Source organism: Salvelinus fontinalis, chromosome 39, assembly GCF_029448725.1.
Source record: "Salvelinus fontinalis isolate EN_2023a chromosome 39, ASM2944872v1, whole genome shotgun sequence".
NCBI classification, from domain to species: Eukaryota; Metazoa; Chordata; class Actinopteri; order Salmoniformes; family Salmonidae; genus Salvelinus; species Salvelinus fontinalis.
The window spans coordinates 25,867,555-25,888,631 of NC_074703.1; the positions used below are offsets into that span (position 1 = coordinate 25,867,555).

Consider the following 21,077-nt stretch of genomic DNA (forward strand, 5'->3'; position numbering starts at 1 on the left):
TACAGTGCCTTCGGAAAGTATTCAGACTCCTTGACTTTTTCCACTTTGTTACATTACAGCCTTATTCTATAATGGATTAAATAAATAAAAATCCTCAGCAATCTACACACAATAACCCATAATGACAAAACGAGAAAAAAAACCCAGAAATACCTTATTCACATAAGTAGACAGTCTAAATTGAGCTCAGGTAGACCCTGTTTCCATTGATCATCTTGAACTGTTTCTACAACTTAGAGTCCACCTGTGGTGAATTCAATTGATTGGTAATGATTGGGAATGGCACGCACCTCTCTATATAAGGTCCCACAGTTGACAGTGCATGTCAGAGCAAAAACCAAGCCATGAGGTCAAAGGAAATGTCCGTAGAGCTCCGAGACAGGATTGTGTAGAGGCTCAGATCTGGGGAAGGGAATGAAAACATGGAAGCTTGCCCAAACTGATCAATCGGGGGAGAAGGGCCTTGGTCAGGTAGGTGACCAAGAACCCGATGGTCATTCACAGAGCTCCAGAGTTCCTCTGTGGAGATGGGAGAACCTTCCAGAAGGACAAGCATCTCTGCAGCACTCCACCATTTAGGCCTTTATGGTAGAGGGGCTAGACAGAAGCCACTCCTCAGTAAAAGGCACATGACAGCCCGCGTGGAGTTTGCCAAAAGGCACCTAAAGACTCTCAGACCATGACAAACAATATTCTCTGGCCTGATGAAACCAAGATTGGACTCTTTGGCCTGAATGCCAAGCTTCACGTATGGAAGAAACCTGGCACTATCCCTACAGTGAAGCATGATGGTGAAGCATGATGGTGGCAGCATCATGCTGTGAGGATGTTTTTCAGCAGCAGGGACTGGGAGACTAGTCAGAATCGAGGCAAAGATGAACGGAGCAAAGTACAGAGAGATCCTTGATGAAAACCTGCTCCAGAGCGCTCAGGACCTCAGACTGGGGCGAAGGTTCCCCTTCCAACAGGACAATGACCCTAAGCACACAGCCAAGACACTGCAGGAGTGGCTTTGGGACAAGTCTCTGAATGTTCTATAGTGGCCCAACCAGAGTGTGGACTTGAACCCAATCGAACATCTCTGGAGAGATCAGAAAATAGCTGTGCAGCAACACTCCCCATCCAACTGGACAGAGCTTGAGAGGATCTGCAGAGAAGACACCCAAATACAGGTGTGCCAAGCTTGTAGCGTCATACTCAAGAAGACTGGAGGCTGTAATCACTGCCAAAGGTGCTTCGACAAAGTACTGAGTAAATGGTCTGAATACATATGTAAATGTGATATTTCTGTTTTTTGTGTAAACTTGTTTTTGCTTTGTCATTATGGGGTATTGTGTGTAATTTGATGAGGAAAAATAATTGTATCAGTTTTAGAATTTGATTGTATGTCTGTGTGCATGTGGCTATCCCATCAAAGCCCTGTCACACAGACTCTCTCCTCAACCCACTGATGAAGGCTGTGTAGGCTACACACTTCCAACACCAACTCATCATCATGCATACTGCAATCAGCCATTTGATTTGCTCAGGTTCTGCAATTCTCTGGACTATTTTGAGAGTAAATTGCAATTAAGAAGTAATTTAGTCAAGTTCTTCTATTCTGGGAACTACAAATGATGTACAAACTTTCCAATACCTGTTTGTAAAGCCAGTTGCTCTTGACCGCCGGGGCATTGGGGTTCCTCTTAATAGAGTTGGACCTCTTGCCAAAGTTGTGGACCTTTTTGTAAGACCTTGAAGGCTGAAAATGTAAATGGCCAAACTGTCAGTTTACTGTATATAAAAAAAATTATATACAGAGCCGTGAAAAAGTATTGGCCCCCTTTCTGATTTTCTTAATTTTTTTATATTTTTGATACTGAATGTTATCCGATCTTTAACCAAAACCTAATATTAGATAAAGGGAAGCAGAGTTTACAAATAACAAAACAATTGTATTTATTTCATAAACAGTTGGAAGCAATTGGAAGCGTTTGGTTGGAGTCATTGCATCTAAAGGTGGCACAACCAGTTACTGAGTGTAAGGGGGCAATTACTTTTTCACACCGGGGCATTGGGTGTTGCATAACTTTGTTAATTAAATAAATTAAATAAATACACTTTTTGGGGGTTATTTGTAAACTCAGGTGCCCTTTGTCTAATATTAGGTTTTAGTTGAAGATCTGATAAGTATATATTTCTTTTGCAAAAACAGAAAATCAGAAAGGTGGCAAATACTTTTTCATGGCACTGTGTATATACACTGAACAAAAATATAAACACAACATGTAAAGTATTGGTCCCATGTTTTATGAGCGGAAATAAAAGATCCCAGGAATGTTCCATTCGCACAAAAATATTATTTCTCTAAAATGATGTGCACTAATTTGTTTACATCCCTGTTAGTGAGCATTTCTCCTTTGCCAAGATAATCCATCCACTTGACGGGTGTGGCATATCAAGAAGCTGATTAAACAGCATGATCATTACACAGGTGCACCTTGTGCTGGGGACAATAAAAGGCCACAAAAATTTGTCAAGTTTGTCAGACAACACAATGCCATAGATGTCTCAAGTTGAGGGAGCGTGCAATTGGCATTATAACTGCTGGAATGTCCACCAGAGCTGTTGCCAGAGAATTTAATGTTCATTTCTCTACCATAAGCCGACTCCAACGTTGTTTTAGAGAATTTGCCAGTACGTCCAATCGGCCTGAACAGCAGACCACGTGTAACCACGCCAGCCCAGGACTCCACATCCGGCGTCTTCACCTGCGGGACGTCTGAGACCAGCCACCCGGACAGCTGATGAAATTGAAGAGTATTTCTGTCTGTAATAAAGCCCTTTCGTGGAGAAAAACTAATTCTGACTGGCTGGGCCTGACTCCCCATTGGACGTGCCTATGCCCTCCCAGACCCACCCATGGCCCACCCATGCCCAGTCAGGTGAAATCAAAGATTAGGGCCTAATGAATTTATTTCAGTTGACTGATTTCCTGATATGAACTGTAACTCAGTAAAATCGTTGAAATTGTTGCATGTTGCGTTTCTGTTTTTGTTCAGTGTATATACAAATACATTTCTGAAGATGCATAATTAGAGGAGGAGAGTTACAAATTCATTCAAAATATCCTCCTTCATCAGTAAATATAGGTGAAGACCGTTAACATGCATTTGGCGTTGGTGTTAATAAACAAATAAAGTTAAAAAGCAAACAGAAGGAAGAGGTACAGTATTCACCTCATTAAACTACCCCATTCTACAAGACCATCTTTACTGAGAGAGGGAGAGCGAGAGAGAGATAGATACAGAGAGAGACAAAGAGAGAGACTAATTTACAGCATTGCAGAACCTTCGATCCATCCCTACAGCAGCAGAGCATAGCGCTACAGTCCCTCGAGCCACAATAGAGTTCTACAGTATGTCATAATAACCAGAAAACCTAGCAATCAAACAGGGAAATGGTTCCAATCCAGAGCGTCATGGTATTTGTAATTCTTTATGATAGCCACATTAGCAGCTAATCAGCATTAAAAAAAATTGGGGGGGGGGGGGGATTAATCCAGAGGAATATATTGATAAAAGTCACCTTGTCCGAGAGAGATTTACACGATTATCAAACCACCGCGCCAGAGTAAGCCTACACAAAACACAGCCATTATTTTAAGTGTATCTAAAATCCCAGATGGGAAAAATGAATGGTGGAAAAATGACTGGAACCATTTGACCGCTAGATTTTCTGGGTATTATGACACCTCCACCGTGGAGCTCTATGGTAGCTCATCAATAATTAAAGCTCATTAATAAATACATGCCACCAAGCTATACCTTTGGTCAGTGTAAGCAGAAGTAAAACCTCATTAATTCATGAAAGCATGCTTTTCATTTTATCAAAGCTTGCATATTTATACACCAGTCTATTAAGCATTTATAAACGGACACGCTGTGACAGGGCTGGGATAATGCAGCATATATTATCTCATGTAGAGTCTCTGTTCTGATACTCTCTGTGGACTAATACAGCTCTCACAACATTGAACTAATGGAGAAAATGGGAGAGAGCACTGACCCCACAAGACACCTCTCAACATCCCAGAATTGGGACCTCTATCTCCCCTCTCACAGGCCCCTATTAGCCAAGTCACTCTTGATACAGTACATTAATCTCCACCCTGTCCTTGTACATGCATCATAATTGCATGACATCCATTACCAGTGGCATCCATGTGCTCTTTAGGAACCACCAACTTCTAATCCTCTCAGATCTATACTAGTGCTTAGGGCATGGGTCTAGTGGTCTATTAGGGGTAGGGTGTACAGGCCGACGTGGAGCTCTTACCCGGGTGGCAGGGCTGCTGCCAGGGTAGGTGCTGTAGTCTGACCCTCCTGTGTAGTTAGACGCCTCGCTCATGGTGCTCATCGGGCGCTCCTTCTTCACTCGGTCGCTCTCCTCTGATGGAGCCTGCTCTGGAGCCTTAGGCCTGGGTGTGGGAGGAGAGAGAGAGAGAGAGACAGAGAAATGCAGGAGGACATGAGAGAAGAAACAAGAAGACTACACAAATGAGGCTGGGACTCAACTTCTGTGGGATTAATGGGCGGGTTAAGAGGCGACACGGTGCAGTTGTGTGTATGACACTGATTGCTCTGCGAATGAGCTGCCTAATGGCCAAACCTGTCTAGCTCTATCGGTTCGCCAGTTTAAACTCCAACCCCTGTCTCTGTTAGAGCCAAACCCTGCCATTAGAGAGAGACAGAGAGACAGAGAGACAGAGAGAGACAGAGAGAGAGACAGAGACAGAGACAGAGAGACAGAGAGAGAGAGAGAGAGAAGGCAAAAAGAGGCAGGCCCCATAAATCAAACCAATTACTCATTCTGTCTCACATCGGATATATTCCTCCAAGTCAGACCACTTTAAATCGCCTGACAACTTTGCCTGACAAACTAAATGGCCTCAAAGTGCATGTCCCAGTCCAGTGGAAGGCCAATACCAAATGCATGAAAGTTCAAGGTCCCCCAGGATAAACTACCCAGCACCATAAAAGATTGTAATGCTTATAACAACAGTAACAGAAAATAAGCTAAGCTCGCCTATAAATCTTCCTATTTGCAGAGTTGCTACATCTAGAGTTGTATTCAGATCAGTATTGTCTCTGAGCAGTGGCCTGTATTCTGTGATATCTGGAGCGTGGAGAGGGGTAGAGAGAATATCTGTATCGGTCGGTCTGGGAGATAATAAAGCTGGGTTTAAGGTCCCCACCTCACAGGAACAAACACCTTGAACATGAGGGGACACTGCTGATTTCAGCTCTGGTGACAGATAAGGTATGACAATCCACTCTACCGGCTTCTCCTCTCCGGCCAGCTATGATTCCCTGAAGCTTGACAAATATTATCCTACATTTTCGCTTACCCCATTCCTCTCATCTACAGTAATCGTCACCTCTCCAACCCGCCATATAAACAGGTCAGCCTGTATGTCCGATCAGAGTCTGTGACATGTTTGGACCATGTGTATGACGCTTGCATGCAGGGACGTTGCAGGACTGGTCAGACAGGACAGGAGGTTATAACAGGATTGTTATGACAGGTATGTGAATGTGACTTAGACATGTGAATGTAGGGTTACTTCACAGATACACATCAGTTCAGCTTGGTGTTCAAAAACACAAAGGTCACAAATAGGATCGCAACGGCTGCTGTTCACTGACACACAACGACACATACATTCTTAACAGTACACGGAGCGTACAAAACATTAGGAACACCTTCCTAATACTGCACCCCCTTTGCCCTCAGAACAGCCTCAATTCGTCGGGGCATGGACTGTACAAGGTGTCGACCGCATTCCACAGGGATCACTCCAATGCTTCGCACAGCTGTGTCAAGTTGGCTGGATGTCCGTTGGTTGGTGGACCATTCTTGATACACACGGGAAACAGCAGCGTTGCAGTTCTTGACACCCTCAAACCGGTGTGCCTGGCACCTACTACCATATCCCATTCAAAAGGCACTTCAATATTTTTTTTTGCCCATTCACCCTCTGAATGGTACGCATACACAATACAAGCCTAAATCGTCTCAAGGCTTAAAAATCCTTCTTTAACCTGTCTCCTCCCCTACTCAGTCTATGTCATGGAAAGAGCAGGTGTTCCTAATGGTTTGCAGGTGTTCCTAATGGTTTGCAGGTGTTCCTAATGGTTTGCAGGTGTTCCTAATGGTTTGCAGGTGTTCCTAATGGTTTGCAGGTGTTCCTAATGGTTTGCAGGTGTTCCTAATGGTTTGCAGGTGTTCCTAATGGTTTGCAGGTGTTCCTAATGGTTTGCAGGTGTTCCAAATGGTTTGTACACTCAGTATATATCAACATTAAAAACCTATTTATAGTGAATTGCTAGACAGATATTTCTACGTTATTATCTTCAAAGTGGATCATTGTCTTCACAGCCCATTTGACTGGATTCATCTCCATTGTGGCTTTACATTCCTTTATACAACGCGTGCCCGGGGTATTCCCTAAACGCTTGTCAAATTATGTTTCTGTGGGCTGGTGAACCGCGCGTGACCTTCCCAAGCCACGCGGATTATCACGAGTTAATTCAAGCATCTGTGAGAGAAGGAGGGATATTAACAGATATTAAAATGGCACTCTTCTTAGCTGAACCTGGAAAGTCTCCAACTTCAACCCTTGTCTCCAGTCAAGGCTTTCCAGCATTAAAGTGTGTGTGCGCATTTCCAAGTGCGTCAGAGGCAGGCTCAGTGAATAGATCTGTGAATTGCGGGGCAATTGACTCCTGTATGAGTGGATGACATCAGTCCTGATGACAACATCAAAAGAACTGAAGAGGGACTCATACAAATCATGCTTAGATCATACAGTCTTTCAATAGGCAATCACTTTCTTTGTCACTTTTCGCTCTCTCGTTTTCCTTTTCTATGGATCTCTTTGTTCCTCTCTCGACTTAATGATGCTTCTCTATCTCCCCCAGGTCTTTATCTCTCTGCCATCTGTATGGCTCCACCTTCCCCTCCTTCTCCCTCCCACACCCTGTCTCTCTGTTACCTCTGCTAGTAGAAATCCCTAGCAGTAAACCGGAGTAGGACCTCTCTGAGAAGCGCTGTCGACCCACACAGCCAGGCTCCCAGATCATTCAGCCTCTGCCTCATGATCAATGGCCCCTGTGTGTGTGTTAGTGTGTCAGCAGGGAGGATAAGAGAGGAAAATGAAGATGAAGGTTACAGAACATGCCTTAGAAGTGAAGCATTTCTTAAAGCTGCATTGTAGTTTGTTACTGTCCGAAAGACCTGGGTTCAAATAGTATTGGTTTTCTTTCCAATACTAGTTTCTGTCTGGAGAATCAAATGGACAGAGTTTTGCATCTCCGTGACAATTCCATTGCGCCAAGCAAGCTCAATCAATGATTAAGTATTTGAATGAAAACAAATACTTTTTGAACCCATATCGGCTGTCTGTCTATGCAGGGTCTGTTTAGCTAAATAACTAGTGACTGTGTCAGTCTGAACACTGAGGCTATCATTATCAGAGAGGTAAATGGTAGACCCCGCTGCGAGGAACAATTATATCATTTGACTCAGGCTTGGAGACAGAATGTATTTTACCCGTTGCAATCACACACACACAATAGTAGTTTCATGATGAGAGATAAGCTTGATTTTTTTCTATTAAATATACTTAAAGACAAAATCGGAAGGCACAAATAAATCTTGCACATCTTAGCATTAGCAACGCATAGCAGGATTTCAGGCAATCCAACACAGCATACGGTTAGTAGTTGGACTGACTTAATGAGACAGCGATAAAGGCAGGACTTCCAGAGAGATGAATTAGCTGGGGTTCTCCACAGAAAGACAGATGAAGAGGCTTACGCTTAATAGCAGGGTCGAGCAAAGCATCCATCCAGCCCATAGGCATGTATACTATATTACCTGTTTGATACAGGGTCTGTAACCGGGTGTGTAACCGGGTTGACCGTAACAGGGTTGACCGTAACAGGGTTGACCGTAACAGGGTTGACAGTACCAGGATCTGTAACGGGGTGGACAAGCTTTGCAGAAGTCACACTAGAAAACAAAAAGGGAAGGAAACAAAATGAACTGAATTAAAGAATAATATAAAAAAATATAACCTGAAAATATCAAACATATGATACACTAATTATATGTAAATCGTGACATTTAACAAATAAACATTCACATCAAACTTAAATGAAATTAGAATTGTAGTCTTCAGGGATGTGTTCAGGCCACACACTCTCTAGATGCTTTTCACTGAATATCCATTGTGAAGAGAACATTACAATTGCATTAATATATGCCATTTAGCAGACACTTTTATCCAAAGCTTAGTCATGCGTACAGGTGGTCCCGGTAATCGAACCCACTATCCTGGTGTTGCAAGCACCGTGCTCCACCAACTGAGCTACAGAGGACCATTGCGGTTTATATTACATAAGCCCATTACCTAGCGCTAATTGACTGTTCCCCTCTAGGCTACTGGCAGCTCTGTACTGTAATTAAGGGATGGGTTTGTTGGGAGGACAGTCCCTTCTCCTTGCCTACTTCCTACTCTCTACCACCAGTCTCTCTCTCCCTGTGCCATATGAAGGCTGCCCCCTTCATAGCCCCTAGCTTTAGGGCTTCTTCCCTTGCTTGCTCACATTTGGATGCCACGCAGCGTTCAAATATATCATCATAATATGGTAATTTTGCAGATGCTTTTATCCAAAGCCAATTACAGTTAACACATACTGAACGTGGCCCATGTGGTTATCACATCTAGTATTCAGGAGAATTGCACATCAGAAAGCTGACTCCCACCTAAAACGAAAAATACAGTGGTCTTTTCTCATCTCGTCTTGAAGCAAGACAGGGTTCATATCAACAGCTCTGATGGCAAAACCATCACCAGTTGAATACCAACCCAGGCTGCCATCTTCCTTTAGCATGCAGCTTATGTGATGTGATATCAATATCAGTTTCCCTCCAGAGTAAAACTAGCTGATTGCTGTCCAGCCCGTTCCTCCCCTCAAACCTAACTGCAGTTTGGTCTAGCATTAAAATGTGGCAAGGTTCTACATTCTCTGTGAATTGATTCATATATTTTAGAGGGGGAAGATAGGGGAGAAAGAAGAGAGGTGAAGAGAGGATGATTGACAGGGGTGGAGCAAGAGAAGAAAGAGGCAAGAGCGAGAAAGGAAAGAGGAAGACGAGACGGAAGAAAGAGAGCGAGGAAGTGGAGAGTGAAAAGAGGAATGTAGAAGAATGTACAGTGCCTTCAGAAAGTATTCATACCCCTTGACTTATTCTATATTTACGTCCTCATTTAAAAAAAAATCTCACCAATCTACACACAATACTCCTTAATGCTAATTTATTGAAAATGAAATACAGAAATAGCTAATTTACATAAGTATTCACCCCCCCGAGTCAATACTTTGTAGAAGCACCTTTAGCAGTCATTACAGCTGTGCGTCTTTCTCGGTATGTTTTTAAGTCTCTTTCCACTATTGGATTGTGCAACATTTGTCAATTATTCTTTTCAATATTCTTTAAGCTCTGTCAAATTGGTTTATGATCACAACTAGACAACCATTTTCAGGTCTTGCCATAGATATTCAAGTAGTTTAAAGTCAAAACTGTAACTCGGCCACTCAGGAACATTCGTCGTCTTCTTGGTAGGCAACTCCAGTGTAGATTTGGCCCTGTGTTTTAGGTTATTGTCCTGCTGAAAGGTGAATTCATGTCCCAGTGTCTGGTGGAAAGCAGACTGAAATTGGTTTTCCTCTAGGATCTTGCATGTGCTTAGGTCTATTACATGTATTTTTTATTCTGAAAAACTCCCCAGTCCTTAATGATAACAATCATACCGATAACATGATGCAGCCATCACTATGCTTGGAAATATGGAGAGCGGTACTCAGTAATGTGTTTTGCCTCAAACATAACACTTTGTATTCAGGTAAAAAAGTGAATTGCTTTGCCACATTTTTGCAGTATTACTTTAGTGCCTTGTTGTCAACAGGACGCATGTTTTGGAATAGTTTTATTCTGTACAGGCTTCCTTCTTTTCACTGTCATTTAGGTTAGTATTGTGGAGTAACTACAATGTTGTTGATCCATCCTCAGCTTTCTCCTATCACAGCCATTAAAATCTGCAACTGTTTTAAACTTACCATTGGCCTCATGGTGAATTCCCTGAGCGGTTTCTTTCCTTTCCAGCAACTGAGTTAGGAAGGACGCCTGTATCTTTGTAGTGACTGGGTGTATTGATACACCATTCTAGTATAATTAATAACTTCACCATGTTCAAAGGAATACTTTTTAAATGTTTACTCATCTACCAATAGGTGCCCTTCTTTGCGAGGCATTGGAAAGCTCCCTGGTCTTTGTGGTTGAATCTGTGTTTTAAATTCACTGCTAGACTGAGGGACCTTACATATGTGTGGGGTACAGAGATGAGCTATTCACTCAAAATCATGTTACACAATATTATTGCACACAGAGTGAGTCCATACAACTTATTATGTGACTTGTTAAGCACATTTTTACTCCTGAACTTATTTAGGCTTCCCATAACCAAGGGGTTGAATACTTATTGACTCAAGACATTTCAGCTTTTCATTTGTAAACATCATTTCACTTTGACATTATGGGTTATTGTGTGTAGGCCAGAGACGAAACATCTAAATGTAATCCATTTTAAATTCAGGCAGTAACACAACAAAATGTAGAAAAGTCAAGGGGTGTGAACACTTTCGAAAGACACTGTAAATGTTGCTGTGATGGATGACGAGAGCAAGGCCTCTCCTTTAGGCCCAGGGCCATTGCAGAGGTGGCGGACATTTTAAATCTAATTCTGAGTGCTGAATAAGTTGTGAAGAAACACATGGCCATTAAAGTTGCAATATGCAGATATCGTTCCACCCTTTCCTGGTTGCTAAAACTCTAATGGTTCGCCTAATTTCAGTTTATGTGACAAAATAAGTTTGACATCAGCCGATGTCACAAAGTGCTATACAGAAACCCAGCCTAAAACCCCAAACAGCAAGCAATGCAGATGTAGAAGCACGGTGGCTAGGAAAAACTCCCTAGAAAGGCATGAACCTAGGAAGAAACCTAGAGAGGAACCAGGCTATGAGGGGTGGCCAGTCCTCTTCTGGCTGTGCCGGATGGAGATTATAACAGAACATGGCCAAGATGTTCAAACGTTCATAGATGACCAGCAGGGTCAAATAATAATAATCACAGGGGTTGTATAGGGTGCAGCAGGTCAGCACCTCAGGAGTAAATGTCAGTTGGCTTTTCATAGCCGAGCATTCAGAGTTAGAAACATTAAAGAGTGGAAGACATCAAAGTTGGGGAAATAAATAGGAAACTTGAAAATATTACAATATAAAAAAATGGTGAAAGGGTATAAACTAATGAGCCAAGACGTTAACTTTTGAATAGTTTCTTTTGTCTGGATATTAGGCACAAACACACACACAACACTAAGTGACATTTCTGCACTATAAAGAGGAGCGCAGTGGTTTGTGCCTGAGGTCTAAGGAGATTAAAGCAGAGGTTTATCACACTGTAAATAACTCATTACAGGGTCTGGCTGGACCAGGAGCACTGATCCTATTGAGAAAGAGAGAGAGCGGGAGAGAGGAAGAGAGAGAGAAGAAAGTTTGAGAGAGAGGGGGAGTATGGGGTGTGGGAGGGACAAAGGGAGAGATGAAGCATGAGGAGGAGAGTGAAAGAGGGAGAGAGGAAGGGTGGGGGAATATGGGTGAGTCGGAAAGGCAGAGAGGGACTGTGGGCGACAAGTGGAAAGAGATGGAGAGAGAGGTGGGTTGAAGAAGTGTAAGCTGGTTATCAATGAGGAGAGCTTCCTTTAGAACACCATTAATCCACGTTACACCCGCTATTAGGTCTGTAGGGAAGGTGGAGGTGTGTGAGGGAGAGGTGACATTTATCTGAAGTAGATTACTTTTCATCCCCTATTCGCTTCTAAAACTTTCCTTTTCGGAGATGTATAGAGATTCTTACACTAGAGTTGAATAAAAAGGTGTTTTGACGTGTCAATCACCTGGGAGAAAGGTGATGGTGTCGACCAGGATTCAAGGACAGCAGTTCAGTTCAAAGAATGTTAAGCGAATACACTTTCAAAATGCAGTGCTGGTCATAAAGCAGAGGTTGCTCTACTCCATTTATTTGATTCTATATCCAGTATATTATATCACATTTTGTCACCTGCTGGATTAGTCTTTCATATCCACTGTTATTTTACAATTGTTTTTACTATTTTAATTTATATCTGAATTGATCTCGAGTTTAAATTTGCATAGAAACGTTGTGTGTTAGCTTTTCACACCTTTTTATTAAATAAGCACCTTGAAAAGCATTTGTGGTAAGAAAAGTGCTATATAAATGAAGTTTGATTGATTGATAATAAAGTCTTCAGACAGACCGAGAGAGTGAGTGACAAAGCCAGCCAAATGAACACGGCTTTGTTATCCGCCCACGGATAGGCAGACGCTCACTGGATAATCAGGATGTGAAGTTGTGTTCTTCCACTGGGAAGAACGAACACATCACTTGCTTTCTGTTGTTTCAAGTATTCTGTTATGTCGTTCTCACAACGGGCAAGGAGTTGAATAACCAACACATTCCGCCAGTCAAGTCTTGGTCAGCCCAAGAACCCAAACGAACGCGGTGGTGTCGAGTTGGTGTTTGAGATGAAAGAAACATGTTATACAAGTTGAATTTCCTTTATATGACTGATGTAAAAGCATGTTTTCCATTTTCGTTCTCGTGATCAGAGGTGACCCTCGTTCACACAAACCTTTTTGTCTGTCACCAACACACCTCAGTCTGTTATATTTGACTTTCTCACCTCACTTCCAATTAACACACTGAGGAGAATATTTGCATATTACCCTCAGACACCTCAGTGCGGTGCTAATAGAAAGAGCAGACATGGGTTCAAATAGTATTTGAAATAATTGCAAATACCTTAGATGGGCTTGATTGAGCTTGCCTGCCAAAATGGAACCAATGGAATAAAAGTCCAAACCATTCCCACCTGGCACTCCAGCTAGGCTAAAGCAAACGCTAAAATAAATGGAATTTTAATTCAAGTCTGAGGAGGAGAGTGTGACAGAGGGGATAATTGGGACGGGGTGCAGAGCAGATTGGAGGGGGGGTATCACTCAACGGCACAGCCAGGAAGGAAGGAACAGACTACAAATCTCCAAAACACCTAATGGTCCTTCCAGAAAAATAGGATTCGAACTGAGTCATGACTGCATCTGAGATGGACCATATAATTGCCTAAATTCTTTGTTTTTGAGGTAAAATGAGAAACTGGCTGCCAAGCTTAAGCAATTTCTCCATCTCTCTCTCCGACTTTCAGTACGTGTCTCTCTCTGTCTCGCAATACGGGTCCCAGTCGCACTCTCTCTCTCTGTCTCAGTCGCACTCTCTCTCTCTCTGTCTCAGTCGCACTCTCTCTCTCTCTGTCTCAGTCGCACTCTCTCTCTCTGTCTCAGTCGCACTCTCTCTCTCTGTCTCAGTCGCACTCTCTCTCTCTGTCTCAGTCGCACTCTCTCTCTCTCTCTCTCAGGCGCACTCTCTCTCTCTCTCTCTCTCTCTCAGGAGCACTCTCTCTCTCTCTCTCAGGCGCACTCTCTCTCTCTCTCTCAGGCGCACTCTCTCTCTCTCTCTCAGGCGCACTCTCTCTCTCTCTCTCAGGCGCACTCTCTCTCTCTCTCTCAGGCGCACTCTCTCTCTCTCTCTCTCAGGCGCACTCTCTCTCTCTCTCTCTCAGGCGCACTCTCTCTCTCTCTCTCAGGCGCACTCTCTCTCTCTCTCTCAGGCGCACTCTCTCTCTCTCTCTCAGGCGCACTCTCTCTCTCTCTCTCTCAGGCGCACTCTCTCTCTCTCTCTCTCAGGCGCACTCTCTCTCTCTCTCTCTCAGGCGCACTCTCTCTCTCTCTCTCTCAGGCGCACTCTCTCTCTCTCTCTCAGGCGCACTCTCTCTCTCTCTCTCAGGCGCACTCTCTCTCTCTCTCTCAGGCGCACTCTCTCTCTCTCTCTCCGGCGCACTCTCTCTCTCTCTCCGGCGCACTCTCTCTCTCTCCGGCGCACTCTCTCTCTCTCCGGCGCACTCTCTCTCTCTCCGGCGCACTCTCTCTCTCTCCGGCGCACTCTCTCTCTCTCCGGCGCACTCTCTCTCTCTCCGGCGCACTCTCTCTCTCTCCGGCGCACTCTCTCTCTCTCCGGCGCACTCTCTCTCTCTCCGGCGCACTCTCTCTCTCTCCGGCGCACTCTCTCTCTCTCCGGCGCACTCTCTCTCCGGCGCACTCTCTCTCCGGCGCACTCTCTCTCCGGCGCACTCTCTCTCTCTCTCCGGCGCACTCTCTCTCTCTCTCCGGCGCACTCTCTCTCTCTCTCCGGCGCACTCTCTCTCTCTCTCCGGCGCACTCTCTCTCTCTCTCCGGCGCACTCTCTCTCTCTCTCCGGCGCACTCTCTCTCTCTCTCTCCGGCGCACTCTCTCTCTCTCTCCGGCGCACTCTCTCTCTCTCTCCGGCGCACTCTCTCTCTCTCTCTCCGGCGCACTCTCTCTCTCTCTCCGGCGCACTCTCTCTCTCTCTCCGGCGCACTCTCTCTCTCTCTCCGGCGCACTCTCTCTCTCTCTCCGGCGCACTCTCTCTCTCTCTCCGGCGCACTCTCTCTCTCTCTCGGCGCACTCTCTCTCTCTCTCTCCGGCGCACTCTCTCTCTCTCTCTCCGGCGCACTCTCTCTCTCTCTCTCCGGCGCACTCTCTCTCTCTCTCTCTCCGGCGCACTCTCTCTCTCTCTCTCTCCGGCGCACTCTCTCTCTCTCTCTCCGGCGCACTCTCTCTCTCTCTCTCCGGCGCACTCTCTCTCTCTCTCCGGCGCACTCTCTCTCTCTCTCCGGCGCACTCTCTCTCTCTCTCCGGCGCACTCTCTCTCTCTCCGGCGCACTCTCTCTCTCTCCGGCGCACTCTCTCTCTCTCCGGCAAACTCTCTGGCGCACTCTGTCGCTGTGTCACACGCTCTCTGTCTCACGCACACTCAGTCTCTCAGCCACGCACACTCTGTCAGTCAGACAGTCAGACAGTCACTCTGTCAGTCAGACAGTCAGACAGTCACTCTGTCAGTCAGACAGTCAGACAGTCACTCTGTCAGTCAGACAGTCAGACAGTCAGACAGTCACTCTGTCAGTCAGACAGTCAGACAGTCAGACAGTCACTCTGTCAGTCAGACAGTCACTCTGTCAGTCAGACAGTCACTCTGTCAGTCAGACAGTCACTCTGTCAGTCAGACAGTCACTCTGTCAGTCAGACAGTCACTCTGTCAGTCAGACAGTCAGACAGTCACTCTGTCAGTCAGACAGTCAGACAGTCACTGTCAGTCAGACAGTCACTCTGTCAGTCAGACAGTCACTCTGTCAGTCAGACAGTCACTCTGTCAGTCAGACAGTCACTGTCAGTCAGACAGTCAGACAGTCACTCTGTCACTCTGTCAGTCAGACAGTCACTCTGTCAGTCAGACAGTCACTCTGTCAGTCAGACAGTCAGACAGTCAGTCAGACAGTCAGACAGTCACTCTGTCAGTCAGACAGTCACTCTGTCAGTCAGACAGTCAGACAGTCACTCTGTCACTCTGTCAGTCAGACAGTCACTCTGTCAGTCAGACAGTCACTCTGTCAGTCAGACAGTCACTCTGTCAGTCAGACAGTCACTCTGTCAGTCAGACAGTCACTCTGTCAGTCAGACAGTCACTCTGTCAGTCAGACAGTCACTCTGTCAGTCAGACAGTCACTCTGTCAGTCAGACAGTCACTCTGTCAGTCAGACAGTCACTCTGTCAGTCAGACAGTCACTCTGTCAGTCAGACAGTCAGTCAGACAGTCAGACAGTCAGTCAGACAGTCAGTCAGTCAGTCACTCTCAGTCAGTCAGTCACTCTCAGTCAGTCAGTCACTCTCAGTCAGTCAGTCACTCTCAGTCAGTCAGTCACTCTCAGTCAGTCAGTCACTCTCAGTCAGTCACTCACTCTCAGTCAGTCACTCACTCTCAGTCAGTCACTCACTCTCAGTCAGTCACTCACTCTCAGTCAGTCACTCACTCTCAGTCAGTCACTCACTCTCAGTCAGTCACTCACTCACTCTGTCAGTCACTCACTCACTCTCAGTCAGTCACTCACTCACTCTCAGTCAGTCACTCACTCACTCTCAGTCAGTCACTCACTCACTCTCAGTCAGTCACTCACTCACTCTCAGTCAGTCACTCACTCACTCTCAGTCAGTCACTCACTCACTCTCAGTCAGTCACTCACTCACTCTCAGTCAGTCACTCACTCACTCTCAGTCAGTCACTCACTCTCAGTCAGTCACTCACTCACTCTCAGTCAGTCACTCACTCTCAGTCAGTCACTCACTCTCAGTCAGTAACTCACTCTCAGTCAGTAACTCACTCTCAGTCAGTAACTCACTCTCAGTCAGTAACTCACTCTCAGTCAGTAACTCACTCTCAGTCAGTAACTCACTCTCAGTCAGTAACTCACTCTCAGTCAGTAACTCACTCTCAGTCAGTAACTCACTCTCAGTCAGTAACTCACTCTCAGTCAGTAACTCACTCTCAGTCACTGAAGAAGGTTAAACAAAGGCTGTATACCTTTTAAAGGGTTAATACATTATGTTATGATAAACTGTAAGGTTTCCTCTTCAGGAGACCTCCGTGTGTGTTAACCTGTTGAGGCTAGGGGGTGCTGTTGTCACTATTTATGTAAATCGTGTAATTTTTTAAACGGCTTCCTACTAAATTCTTGATCGTACAATATGCATATTATTATTATTATTATTGGATAGAAAACAGTCTCTGGTTTCTATAGCCGTTGAAATTTTGTCTCTGAGTGGAACAGAACTCATTCTACAGCAATTTCCCTGACATGGAGTCAGATTTCACACATTTTGGCCCCTGATCTGGAGTCAGTTTAAAGGCCACTGTTATTGCTATGAGCATACAGACACTGCTTACGTCTTCCCCTGGATGCCTTTACGTGATGACGATTTGAATGGTATCGATTGCGCAATCATAGCCCCTATAAAACAAAAACACGTTTAGGTAGGAACTCTTTTCCAGATGCGTCATGCGCGCGGTGGACACCGACCTGCACTTTTTCCAAGCACTAGTGAAGCCAGTTATATTTCTCCGGTCATGTTTCTACTCGTTATAGGAGTTAAAAACATCATAAGGTAGTTAATTTAAACCGTTTTATAGCAATTTATTTCCGTTTAGTGCGATTTTGGGACATTTATTTTTGAGACACTGTGAATCTCTGGGCACGGTTCCAGTTCATGCCCAACGCAATGGGCATTTCGACATGGCAAGAGGACAGCTTTCGACCAAAAGACGATTAGACCCAAGAAAGGATTCTTTGCCCAAGATTCTGATGGAAGAACAGCTCAAAGTAGGAACAATTTATTATGATAAATCGTGTTTGTCGAGAAATGTTAATCGCTTAGGACGCCATCTTGTTTGACGTAGCTTCGCTTGGCGCAAACTGTATTGAAAAGTAAGGATAATTTAAAAAATGTAAATCAGCGATTGTATTAAGAATTAAATTGTCTATCAATCACTGTCCACCCTATATTTTTTAGTCACGTTTATGAGTATTTATGTATACGACTAGATCACTGTCTAATATGGCGCACGACATTGTCTGACCAGCTGGGCTACTTTTGTCATTGTCTAACCATGATTTTGGTGGCTAAATATGCACATTTTCGAACAAACTGTATATGGATTGTGTAATATGATGTTACAGGAGTGTCATCGGAAGAATTCTGAGAAGGTTAGTGAAAAAATTAATATATTTTGGCGATGTTTACGTTATCGCTCTCTTTGGCTAGAATCAATGCTCTGGTAACGTTTGCATATGTGGTATGCTAATATAACGATTTATTGTGTTTTCGCTGTAAGACACTTAGAAAATCTGAAATATTGTCTGTATTCACAGGATCTGTGTCTTTCGATTAGTGTATTTTTACGAAATGTTTGATGATTAGTAATTAGGTAAACAGGTTGCTCTATATATTTATTCTAGTTCATTTGTGACGGTGGGTGCAATTGTAAACTATGACATCTACCTGAAATATGCAAATTTTTCTAACAAAACCTATCCTATACCATAAATATGTTATCAGACTGTCATCTGATGAGTTTTTTTCTTGGTTAGTGGCTATCAATATCTTAGTTTAGCCGAATTGGTGATAGCTACTGGTGTTGGTGGACAAATAAAAGATGGTGTCTTATGCTAATGAGTTTAGCTAATAGATTTATATATTTACAAATTGTGTCTTCCCTGTAAAACATTTAAAATCGGACATGTTGGCTGGATTCACACGATCTGTGTCTTTCATTAGCTGTATTGGACTTTAATGTGTGAAAGTTAAATATTTTAAAAAAATATTTTTTTTTTTAATTTCGCGCTCTGCCTTTTCAGTGGAATGTGGGGGGGGTGTGCCGCTAGCGGCACCCCAGTCCTAGACAGGTTAAAACCTGTTTTTGAGTGTTGTGACCTTCAGACTCTATCAGGTGTCTACATTCAGACTCCTCCTGTCTGGATCCCACCGTGGTTATCTGGTTCTCCGAGAACACAAGGCTGCCACAGACCTGATGAAACCAGCCACCTGTCAGAAGATGCTTGGACTCGTTCACCTTGTCATGACTCTATACTTGTGATGAAAGGTCAAGTTTCGGTCAAACCAACTCCTGAGGTTTTACCTGCTGATAAGATGGTTCCTGCTGTCAGGGGGAGGTTAGATTTATTAAAATGTTGTTGCTAGCCGAGAGTTACGTGAGGGGGTTTGGAGAGGCTATATGAGTTACAGGATGTCTTAGACATTTTGAAGAACTTGGGCAGAACTATCATATACTGTTATACTGTACTCTGTACCGACTTCTGCCTAAAATTGAATTACTAAAAGGATAATTTTAAGACCTAAACAAAGAGTCTGTGTTTCCTTTCCATTACTAATGTATGCTTGATAATTATATAGACCTGATCATTTGTTGAAGAAATTGACCAACGTCACTCTCTCTCTTGCACACTCAGTCACGCTCGCTCGCTCTCTCTGTCCACTCGCTCGCTCTCTTTCACTCTCCATTCCACTACAGTGGTGGTTGGTCTTACAAAAACAATATATTGTCAACATGAAAAAAATATATGAACGACATCGTGATTTAGCACTACCAAATTATATATTGTGCAGACTCTGGTTAGCTACCTAGCAGCTACCTAAGATGTAGCTGTCTGCAGGTCTGTCCATTCCTACTCAGTGCAAGATAGAGAAGGCAGGTGGAGGCTGAGAGACACCATTCTCTGTCTGTTTGGAAGACTAGAGTAAACAACTCTGGCTTCTCCATACACATGCACGTACATGCCCGCACACACACAGCAAGCTGGACAAGGCCAACGATATGGACTTTGCTGGGGGACAGCTTGCAGGGGGAGAAGAGAGAGGAGGGTGCGTTGGGTAACACGGTCTGTTCCGGTTGAGGTGTCTGGACAGCTCTAAAAGGCCTTTGAGCCTGAACTCCGAGATGTACACATACACAAAGACAGGCCTCTCTACTCCTACGCTCCTCCTCCCTCCATCCTCTCTCTACCGTGGGTGTTTTTGGAACATGTGTCTGAGAGCTCTTATCAGAGCTTGGCAGGAAAGATGATTGGTGAAGTAGCAACGCAGCCTTCCATTTCCATATCCTCTCCAACAGTTCTGCAGCTGTAGCCACGGCACAGTTGAACCAAACACAGTCCCGTTTTCCTTCAGATTAAGTTGAGCCGAAGACAGGGAAGGTGAATGGTGAAGTAGCAAACGCTGCCTTCCATTTCAAAAGTCTCTGGTCTCGCTGAACTCCAAGCAGTTAAACCCAAACCAAACTCACATTTCCCTGTGCTTTCTTAACGTTTCTTTAGAAGAAGGGAGACAGAGGCCTAGTTCATCCGTCTTACGCAGGGTGCTTTGTGTGAAGCGGAGGTCTGGCACCCTGGATCAGACGTCACAAGACTCTTCGACGGCTCCAGGAGTGCAATACACTTTCTAGTCCATAAAAGCCACTCTTCTCACAGCGTCTCCGTCAATTTACAACGGCATAAAAGCTCAAACTGTGAATATATGCCATTGTGAATACATGCTCAACTACTGAATGAATATTTTATGTAAACACCACATAACCAATTTAGTACATCATTTAACATGCAATGTACTGTGACATGATCTGACAGTAATGTGGGCCCTGAAGCATTACTGGAGGACAAAGTTGTGTGTTTTATAAGTTTCATATGAATGTGATTTGTTGACAACTTCCCTGCATTTCAACTCACACGTTGACATTCATCTTGTGCCATAAAGAATGGACACACGAGGCAGGGGTGAGACCAACCCGGCATTATAGGTTAATGTGTGTGCATGCAAGTCCACTTGAGGGTATGTCATTACACTGGCATGTATGTTGAGTCATCCCACTGGTCAGGGAGCGGGAGAGAAGAGACTTACTGTTCGTTGACGACAAAGATGCAGTTGTCTTGTGAAGGAAGACCAGAGACTGGATGCTTACAGGTCACCTTCCGCTCATTGTGACTGGAGAGAGAGAGAGAGAGAGAGAGATGGGGAGAGAGAGATGGGGAGAGAGAGATGGGGAGAGAGAGATGGGGAGAGAGAGATGGGGAGAGAGAGAGAGAGAGGTAGGGAGAGAGAGAGAGGTAGGGAGAGAGAGAGAGATGGGGAGAGAGAGAGAGGTAGGGAGAGAGAGATGGGGAGAGAGAGAGAGATAGAGAGAGAAAGAAAGGTGGGGGAGAGGGATAGAGGAGGGAGAGAGAGAGAGGGCACATTAGACCACCATAATCATACATGAAGTATAATTAATTAATAACAGCATTGTTAACCATATTACCCATTGTCAACCAGCCAATAGTAACCATATTACCCATTTGTCAACCAGCCAATAATAACCATATTACCCATTTGTCAACCAGCCAATAGTAACCATATTACCCATTTGTCAACCAG

The 21,077-nt window shown here is 44.3% G+C and overlaps 1 protein-coding gene across 6 annotated transcripts in view; it reads right to left on the minus strand.

Annotated features, from left to right (window-relative positions):
* The window catches only part of LOC129838776 (pleckstrin homology domain-containing family A member 5-like), a 177,615-nt gene that overhangs the window by 53,291 nt on the left and 103,247 nt on the right, over window positions 1-21,077 (minus strand). For 5 of the 6 annotated variants that reach the window (XM_055905951.1, XM_055905950.1, XM_055905949.1 and 2 more), the window contains exons 4-7: window positions 20,565-20,648; window positions 7,921-8,055; window positions 4,318-4,459; window positions 1,637-1,741 (exon numbers count right to left, since the gene is read on the minus strand). In XM_055905951.1, coding sequence (XP_055761926.1) covers window positions 1,637-1,741; window positions 4,318-4,459; window positions 7,921-8,055; window positions 20,565-20,648 — 466 coding nt within the window. The remainder of the gene's footprint in view (window positions 1-1,636; window positions 1,742-4,317; window positions 4,460-7,920; window positions 8,056-20,564; window positions 20,649-21,077) is intronic. The other variant, XM_055905947.1, reaches the window with a different exon arrangement.